General features: G+C 48.0%; 1 protein-coding gene across 6 annotated transcripts in view; it reads left to right on the top strand.

Moving 5' to 3' along the window:
* Window positions 1–10000, top strand: part of hmbox1a (homeobox containing 1a) — a 41843-nt gene that overhangs the window by 17043 nt on the left and 14800 nt on the right. For all 6 annotated transcript variants that reach the window (XM_063183855.1, XM_063183851.1, XM_063183854.1 and 3 more), the window contains exons 3-5: window positions 1487–1572; window positions 3243–3353; window positions 9231–9387. In XM_063183855.1, the coding sequence (XP_063039925.1) occupies window positions 1487–1572; window positions 3243–3353; window positions 9231–9387 (354 nt within the window). The remainder of the gene's footprint in view (window positions 1–1486; window positions 1573–3242; window positions 3354–9230; window positions 9388–10000) is intronic.

The raw sequence follows: 10000 nt of genomic DNA, 5'->3' as shown, positions 1-10000 counted from the left end.
CTGACAAGAGACCCAGGTTAAATGGGCTTGTGAAGAGTGTGTGTGAAGAGGGGTGTGAATAGTGGGAATATTTAAATCACCTTTGGATTAAAGAATTGAAATAGAATTAATTTAAATGTGGTATTTTATCTCAATTTTTCATTATTTTTTTTAGATTTAGTAGTTTTTTTCTGAGAAACATTGAGATTTCGGGAGGAAAACGCCGCTTATCAATTAATCGTAAGTCGATCGATAAGGCTATCAACTAATGATTAATGAATTAATCAATAATTTGCATCCCTAGTACTCGTACTTGTATCGGTTTTCAAAAAAGTGGTATCGGTGCATCCCTAAAATGATGTCATCATCTTAAACAAGGACAACACATCAGTACCGCACCGCAAGAAGATACAAGAATAAACCAACTCTAGTCCTTTCAGAGTCTCCCCTGATTGGCCTTTGGAAGAACCTACCATATTCAATAGCTGTGTCCATGAACTCAGATACCTCACCTACACAAGTAGTATGTCTCAGCTAAACTCAGTGGATCAGTCCAGACCTTCTGTCTGCAGGCCTAGCTATCCAGCCTTCGGCCATGTCAGTGTGGACTGACCCTCAGTTATTCCTGTGCTTGAGCTACTCAGTTGGTGGGTGAGTGACCCGACACCTTGGCTAAGTTTACGACAGGGCAGCTGTCCTAAGCATCCAGCTCTAGACCCCAGAACTGCATTTCTTGCAAACAGACACATTTGAAGTCTGAATTAACACCATCTAACATAATGAAAATAATATGTTTCATTCCAATAAATAATTGGTAAAAATGTTTCCAAAAACCACAACAAGGGCTACTAAGGCTAAAATGGGTTAATAAGTTCACTTTGTCAAGCCTAAGATTGACGGGAGTGAAAATTCAAAACGTGTCCTCTTTTTAAGTGGAATACTAACAGAAATGGCTGATTATGCACATTATGCAGATACAGTATTGGCATCACTTCTGCTTAGTCTCTTAGTGCTCTTCTTTTGCTTCCAGTTTTTTTGTCACATGTTTCCGTTTATGAACTGAGCACCAATTTCTATGAATCATTCAATGTTTGAATGGTGTGTATGTGTGTGTGTGTGTGTGTGTGTGTGTGTGTGTGTGTGTGTGTGTGTGTGTGTGTGTGTGTGTGTGTGTGTGTGTGTGTGTGTGTGTGTGTGTGTGTTTGTGTGTGTGTGTGTGTGTGTGTGCATGTGTGCGTGTGTGTGTCTCCGTGTGTGTGTGCGCGTGCGTGCGTGTGTGCATGCATATATGGAGAAAGAGATGCCAGACTTGTATCCTTGAAGAGGCTGTAGACCAGTATAAATTTGGTATTTATGTAAGAAACATTATTGCTTCTTTAACATTGTTTTGGGCGCTGTATTGTTTTCTCAATAATTATCAATAATTTTCTCAATAACTAATCATGCGCGTGTGTGTGTGTGCGCGTGTGCGTGCGTGCGTGCGTGCGTGCGTGTGTGTGATCCACAGAAGGGACAGTGCCATAATAAAGGAGGAAATTAAAACCTTCCTGGGGAACCGACGCATCTCTCAGGCAGTGGTGGCTCAGGTCACAGGTAGGTCTGCTACACACACACACACACACACACACACACACACACACACACACACACACACACACACACACACACACACACACACACACACACACACACACAGTATAGGTCTAATGTAACATGCTGTGCGCGCACACACACACAAGCGCACTGGAAAGCCTCAGGAAAGCACACCTCCACACACACAAACTACAATGCAGATCTAATATAACCAACATACACACACAAACACACACACACACACACACACACATTGGTTCTAATATATCCCTTGAGCGCGAACACAATAAACCTTTATACTCTTGATGTGTTGCATGGAGCTAAAATAGACACCTTGAGTGTTTAGTTTGTCTCTTGGTGAGTTGGGAAACTGAGTTCTCTTTACATAGTCTCATGCTCTCCTCTCTTTCTCTATTTTTTCATCTTCCCTCCCCTCTGCTGCCCTTTCACTTTCTCTTTCTTCTTTTCCTCTGCTACTTCTTCTATACAATACACCTGCTCCTGTATCTCCTCTCTTTCTCCCATATATCTTTATTTGCTCTCCCTTCTCCCCATCTCTTTCCGTCACCCTCTCTCTTCTTGTCTTTTTGCCTCTCTCACTTTTCCTCTCCCATTTTTGCTCTTCTCCCCTCTCTCCTCTCCTCTCCTCACTTCACTTTTCCTCTCCTCCTCTCCTGTCCTCCCCTCACCTCTCCTCTCATGTCCTGTCATCTCCTCCTCCTCTCCCCTCTTCTCCTCTCCTCTCCTCTATCTCCTCTCCTCATCTTCTCTCCTCTTCTCTCCTCATGTCCTCTCCCCTCTCCTCCCCTCTCCTCTCCTCTCCTCTCCTCTGCCCTCTCCTCTCCTCTGCCCTCTCCTCTCCTCTCCTTTCAACTCCTCTCCTCTCCTCTCCTCCTCTCTCCTCTCCACTAATCTCCTCTTCCTCTCTCCTCTCCTGTCCTCTCCTCTCCTCTTCCTCTCCTCTCCTCTCCTCTCCTCTTTCTCTCCTTACCTCTCATGATCTCTCCTCTCCTCTATCTCCTCTCCTCATCTCCTCTCCTCTCATCTCCTCCTGTCCTCTGCCCTCTCCTCTCCTCTCCTCTCCTCTCCTCTCCTCTACTCTCCTCTTCCTCTCCTCACTTCTCCTCTCCTCTTCCTCTCCTCTCCTCTTCTCTCCTCTTCCTCTCCTCACTTCTCCTCTCCTCTCCTCACTTCTCCTCTCCTCTCCTCTTCCTCTCCTCTTCTCTTCCTCTCCTCACTTCTCCTCTCCTCTCCTCTCCTCTCCTCTCCTCTCCTCATCTTCTCTCCTCTCATCTCTTCCTGTCCTCTCCTCTTCCTGTCCTCTCCTCTCCTCTTCTCTCCTCTTCCTCTCCTCACTTCTCCTCTCCTCTCCTCTCCTCCTCTCCTCTCCTCTCCTCTCCTCTATCTCCTCTCCTCATCTTCTCTCCTCTCATCTCTTCCTGTCCTCTCCTCATCTTCTCTCCTCTCATCTCTTCCTGTCCTCTCCTCTCCTCTCCTCTTCTCTCCTCTTCCTCTCCTCCACTTCTCCTCCCCCTCTTCCTCTCCTCTCCTCTTCTCTTCCTCCCCTCCTCTTCCTCTCCTCACTTCTCCTCTCCTCTTCCTCTCCTCTCCTCTCCTCTTCCTCTCCTCACTTCTCCTCTCCTCTCCTCTCCTCTCCTCCCTGCTTCTAGGTATCAGTCAGAGTCGTATTTCCCACTGGTTGCTGCAGCAGGGTTCGGACCTGAGCGAGCAGAAGAAGAGGGCGTTCTTCCGCTGGTACCAGCTGGAGAAGACTACGCCTGGTAATGCCCATCAACAGCTAGAGCAACACCACCACCACCAACAGCAGCCACTGCTCCACCCCCATCGCCACGGGCAGGCCCACGCCACCCTGCTCCCCCCCGCGGGCCAGCCCCTCTTCAGCTGCTCCGCCCGCTCCATCCATTACTAGCCAATTAACTAATTGATTAATTGGATTGTCAAGTCAGAGTCAATTAGCCATCTGCCTCGGTTAATCTATCAGTCAATAAGCAGATCAATTAATCAATCAGTTAGCTAATCAATTGATCAATGAACCAATCAGTCAGTCAGTGAGTAAATTTGAAGGCGTCGTCCCAGCTCTGAGCCCTACCCTATTGTCTGTGTGTGCTGGAGCTCCACCCACAGACCCATAGTTCTCAGGCCTGCCCAGCCCAGCCCAGCCCAGCCCAGCCCAGGGCAGCCTTCTGTCACCGCTGTAGTGGGACATCGCCCCCTGTTGGTGAGCTGGCAGAATAAAGGGAGGGACAGGAGCAGCCTACTGTATATGGTAGCCCCCATCTTGCCTCTCCTTCTCCGCTGCATTTCATAGTTAAGGTCCCCACCTTGACAACAAGTGCCTCCCGCCATGAGTAGGTTCCCTGTAAAGACAAAGATTTTGTATCGCAAATTTAATTTCTTTATAGAAAAATGCATAAGCTATTTATTTTGGGGTTTTCGTATTATATTTAATGTGAAACAGCACAACGTAGCCTATCCAATCGGGATTGCCTCTGATCCTGCCGTGATTGTTTCTGACACTGGCTACAAAATTACAACTTAAGAGGCAAACATGCTTTAAAGAAAAATCACAAGCCTGTTTCCTCCCTCTGCCCTTCCTGCTTCAAGCATGGGCAGGCATACACATGGAGATTGTTGCCTTAGAATAGCCTTTTTTGTTGTTTCTCACACTGTACCGGAGAGAGTTGTGCCTTGTACCCTTGTGATGGGGGTATGTGGGGAAATGTATGCTTTAAAAAAATGAAAAAAGAAGCTCCCGCACACTGTTCACATTTGCAGAGTTTTTACCTGCGACGTTTCGGTCTGTGACCTTTCTCAATTGCTTGAGAAAGGTCACTGACCGAAACGTTGTAAGTAAAAACTTCTTGCTTGAGAAAGGTCACAGACCGAAACGTCGCAAGTAAAAACTCTGCAAATGTGAACAGTGTGCGGGAGCTTCTTTGTCTCTATACGTTGGTGACCCAGTGGATTCACTCCTACGCACCTGGCAAAAGGAGGTGTGCAAGAATCCTAAATGAATGCTTTAAAAAAGTGAAAGAAATGGATGTAAAACATTGTGGCCACAACCATGTACACAGACTCCTCAGGCCACAGACCAAAGGTCACCATTGTAAATGATATCAAATATCATTATAAAAAAGATTACCCCTGTGTCTGCTCCGCACTACGCAGCAGATTATATTTTTATTATTAAATATATATCATTCCATTAAGCTCATACTCATGTGTTTTTCTGTGTCTGTGTACATGATTGTGTCTGTGTGTGCATGCACGTGTGTTTGTGTATTACGGTTGTCATGTTTTAGATTCAGTGCATTTCTGCAGTGTGTGTGTGTATGTGTGTGTGCGTGCATATGTGTGTACATCCATATGTATAAGCCATTATGTACATATCCATATTCATATTTAGTATTTATTTATACATATTCATGGATTTCTTGCTGTCTGTGTAGCAGTAGGAGTGTATGTTAGCGTACATCTCAAGCACAGCCGAAGCTAAATCCCAAATGTTCACTATGAAGGGGACTAACTAAAAGGTTCTGATGCAAAAGTCTCTAGTACTGTTTTCGGGCCGACCAGAATGGCGCCGGTGCTCGTTTCTGCACCATATAACTATTTGTTATTGTCGGCATGGTTCGCATTACAGACCGACTTTCTGGTTCCCAAACGCTCAGACTTGTGGTGTAAACCTGCCAGCAGGTTGGAGATTAGGTGCGAGAACGGGCACCAGCACAGCTCTGTAGGGCTAGGGCTCTGTCGGCCTGAACACACCAAGTACACTTGTGATAAGTTTACAAAAAATAGCGTGTTTTTACGTAAAAAAGCCTGTAAAAATCAGTTCATTTAATTTCCTTTGTGTTTGATTTGTTGCACTTGATTATAACATTTAGGTGGCTTTTTGATTGAGATTATTTGGAGGACATACAGTATTATTTATCATTAAGGTATTTCAAAGTCAAGTCAAGTCAAAGTTTATTTGTAATGCACTTTTAAAACAACACAAGCAGCTGACCAAAGTGCTAACAGAAGGGCCTAAGTAAAAAGACTTGAAACAACATAAAGCAACAATTGACAAAAGACGTGGAGACAACCATAAAACACATAGAAAACACAGGCATTAGTGGATACGATATGAGAAAAATAAAAATAAAAAAAAAAAAATTATTTATTTATTGTAATGCTTTTAGAGGGTCTTGCATCTGAACTTTGCTCTCTCCCCTCCTCTCTCAGCCTGTGATGGGCACTATGTGGTGCACGAGAGAACGTTTTGGACGCAGCCTTTGAGTGTCTTGCAGCATGCCTTCTCCCGCACGCACTCTTGAGTCAGGCACTGCAGTATTCAGTCTGAAGGAATCGGCGAAATCTCTATGTGTGTGTGTGTGTGTGTGTGTGTGTGTGTGTGTGTGTGTGTGTGTAGGCGGCGACCTCGCCTTTGCAGCTATCCCTCACCCTCCTTCCCTACCCACCCCCCTTACCTCCAAGGGATGAAACGTGCCACACTCACACACACGCGTACACACACACACACACACGCACACGCACACGCACACACACGAGCACGCTTCCGTCTGATCAATGTCACCCTGTTAAAGGAGAGAGCCCAGCCAGCCTAGCCAGCCAGCCAGCCAGCGAGGGATGCGTTGGCCAGCGTTCAAACGGCCCGCAGACATAAAAGAGTCTTAATAGGAGGCAGGAGACAGAAGCAGCTTAGCTATGATGGATACCACCTCAGAGGACGGGAGGATGGGGGTGGGGGAGGGTAGGGGTGGGGGGTAGAAGGGGTGGGGAGGCGGGATGGGTGTGGTGGGCATAGGGTTGATGGGGAGCATGGGGACGGTAGGGGTGGGGGATAGATAGAGTAGGGAGGGGTGGAGGATGTTTGAGGCAGGATGGGTGTGGTGGGGGATAGGGTAGATGATGGGTGGGTGATGGAGGGTAGGGGAGGGTACAGTCTGGAGGGTGTTTGAGGTGGGGCATAGATGTGGTAGGGAGGTGTGCAGGATGTTTGAGGAGGGACGTAGTACGGGTGTGGTGGGGTATAGGGTAGATAGGTGGTGGTGGGGTATAGGGTAGATGGGGTAGGGGGGGTGGAGGATGTTGGAGGTGGGGGATGGATGGGGTAGGGAGGGGTGTTTGAGGAGTATTTGAGGAGGGATGGGTGTGGTGGGGTGAGGGCAAATTCCGTGTATGGGGTGTGGTGTTTGTTGCGACATGATGCCGACATAGTGAGGATGGAGAGGTGGAGGATGAGTAGGAGGGGCCGGGAGGGGTATGTTTAGACGAAAGAGACGGTGACCCATTAGCTTTAATGGGGAAGACGGGGAGAGGAGGGATGGAGGACGGGTGGAGGGAGGGGTTGAACGTGAGAGGGGTGTGGCGTGTCGAAAGAGAGGGTGACCCTTAAGCTATGATGGATACGACCATGGAGGATAAAGTGGGGAGGGGAAGGGCATGTGAGCTGGGCAGTGGTAGCATGTGGCGAGATGGCTGAGAGTGACCCAGTCCTTAAGGGCCGTACACACACATCGCTGCTATTTGCTAACTTCTCGCTTGCTCGCCTACTCGCCTCTCTTTAATGGAACGTTCGCTGAGAGTTCCCGCGGCTTTAACTGCCAATGAACAGGAGAGAAGTACCAAACTCTGCCTTCCAATTGGTTACTCGCTTACTCGCCTCGCTCGAAGATAAAATATTTTCAACTTGGGATCCGCCCACATTGCATCGCTTGTACAGTACTTACCTACTCGCCTACTAGTCTCGCTGGATCACATTGACATTCTATTGAGTTCATTCGCTGAGCGAGTAACTAGCAGCGACGTGTGTGTACGGCCCTTTAGCCGTGATAGATATGAGCACAGGGGGAGGGTGGGGTGGGGAGAGACAAGAACCCCATCACCTCTGTGATACTCTAGCTGTGTATTGATGCACACAGCCATGTGTGACCCTACACAATCCTGAAACAGTGTGTTGGGGGGCATTGAGGAGGTGTTGAGAAGGATACAGCTGAGAGGTGGGTGGTGCTTAGTTGGCATTGGGGGGTCATTAGTCTATTTTTTTATATATACTACTTTGGGCGGTTACTACGTTGGTCGTTTTATGATGAGGTCAAGGGAGTGTTTGGAGGCGTATTATGAGGTCCAGTCCAGGAAAAGGTTTAGAACCACTGGGCTAGGCTGAGGACAGCCTGGGTTTGGATTGGCTAGCCCAGTGGTTCCCAAACCACTAGGGACTTTTATTCACTTGTATGGTTAATATATGTTAATCTATATTTGCTGTCCTGTGGATTTATAGCAATATTAGAGGACAAACTATTAATGGAAAATCTAGCAATATTAATGGACAGAAAAAAATGCTTAGGGGCTGCGAAAATATTGTAATATCCAAAAGGGGTTCCCTGGAGAAAAAGTTTGGGAACCACTGGGCTAGGCTGAGGTGAGGCTCCAGGGTTTGGATTGGGTTGGCTTCCTGCATCATCCTAGTGGGCCGAGGCGAGGCAGACCTTCCTCAAGGTGAGAGGGATCAGGGCCCCTGGTGACTCGACTCGGACGGCAAGCAGACAGGGCCAAAACTTGTCCAGCTCAGCACCTTTAGAAAGTCTGTGTGTGTGTGTGTGTGTGTGTGTGTGTGTGTGTGTGTGTGTGTGTGTGTGTGTGTGTGTGTGTGTGTGTGTGTGTGTGTGTGTGTGTGTGTGTGTGTGTGTGTGTGTGCGCGCGTGTGTGCGTGTGTGCGCGCGTGTGTGCGTGTGTGCGCGCGTGTGTGCGTGTTTCAGTGTGTGTGTGTAGAAGAGTGTGTGTCTGGGAAACAATAGCCTTGTCTGCAGCCTGGCGCTAGTCCAGCTGTCAGTGAGCGTTATGCTCTTGCCCTGACACAATAAAGGGCATTTCTTTATTTAGAGGCCTACAACACAGGTGGTAATGAGAAACTAACCCCCGTACAGCCCCTCGCTTCACCTCACCTCACTCCCTCACTTAATCACCCCTCGCATCCACATCCATCCAGCACCAACACACTTGGCAACAAGGGACAGAATCACATCAGGACCTGTTTAGAGAGGCATACTCACTCTTCATAAACCTGTGGTGTGTTCATTCATACAGTATACCCGCAAAAACCCAAAGGAATGAACATTCAAAACGAATTGTAGCTATTATAGTTTAAAGTTGAGCTGTTTTTCACCATGTAGTGGCTTGGGGGCCCCAAGCGGCTGCCTGCCTAGCCTGGTGACCAGATGCGCCTGTGTGTGTGTGTGTGTGTGTGTGTGTGTGTGTGTGTGTGTGTATGGACAAGGACAAGTGATAAGCCTGGCTAATAAAAAAACCACAGGTGTCATTCAGTTAAGAGAACGAGGCCTTCAGGCTATTCTATTAGATGATTAACCACTGCCTTAAGGTTAAGTTAACCTGGTTTACTACTTAGCCAGGGTCTTGGAATACTATGTTGTGATGTTGTGTGTGTTTGTCATTGAGTGTGTTGTTTACTTATCCCTGTGTGTGTGTGCGCGTGTGCACGTGTGCGTGTGCGTGCATGTGTGTGTGTGTGTGTGTGTGTGTGTGTGTGTGTGTGTGTGTGTGTGTGTGTGTGTGTGTGTGTGTGTGTGTGTGTGTGTGTGTGTGTGTGTGTGTGTCTGTCTGTTGATTGGCAGGTGCCACTCTCAACATGCGACCGGCCCCTCTGGCGTTGGAGGACATTGTGGAGTGGAGACAGACCCCTCCCCCTTTAGGCACCGCCCCCGGAAGCTTCCGCCTGCGCCGAGGCAGCCGATTCACCTGGAGGAAAGAGTGCCTCGCCGTCATGGAGAGGTGAGGATACAGAGAGAGAAAAAGGGGGAGAGAGAGAGACCTTTAAAATGTCTTTATTTAACACCATTTACCCCTCATCATACAGAGAGAGAGAGAGAGAGAGAGAGAGAGAGAGAGAGAGAGAGAGAGAGAGAGAGAGAGAGAGAGAGAGAGAGAGAGAGAGAGGGAGAGAGAGAGAGAGCCTCCCCAGGATGGTGGGAGACAGAGAGAGAGAGAGGGAGAAAGAGGTGAGGATAGAGTGTAGACTAGAGAGATAGGCAGCCAATTCACCTGGAGGAAAGAGTGCCTCGCCGTCATGGAGAGAATGGGGGTTGGAGAGAGAGAGAGAGAGAACAAGCGAGAAAGAGGTGAGGATGGGAGAAGCAGCCACTTCACCTGGAGGTGCTTTGGATGGAGAGATAGAGGAGTAGAGAAAGAAAGAGTGCCTAGGCGTCATGAAGAGGAGAAGACGCGGGAATAGAGGAGGAGAGAAACAAAAGTACAGTACATAGCTGCCATTGAGGGGTGGGGATGGAGGGATGAGGAGTGAGAGAGATGAGGATGGAGGGAGGAATAGAGGAGTATAAAAAGAAAGAGTGCCCGGCCGTCATGGAAAGGTGAGCAAGAGATTTAG

The sequence above is a fragment of the Engraulis encrasicolus genome, chromosome 19, assembly GCF_034702125.1.
Source record: "Engraulis encrasicolus isolate BLACKSEA-1 chromosome 19, IST_EnEncr_1.0, whole genome shotgun sequence".
In the NCBI taxonomy this organism is placed as follows: domain Eukaryota; kingdom Metazoa; phylum Chordata; class Actinopteri; order Clupeiformes; family Engraulidae; genus Engraulis; species Engraulis encrasicolus.
The sequence above is the reverse complement of the archived record's forward strand: the minus strand, read 5'-3'. Positions and strand labels throughout refer to the sequence as shown.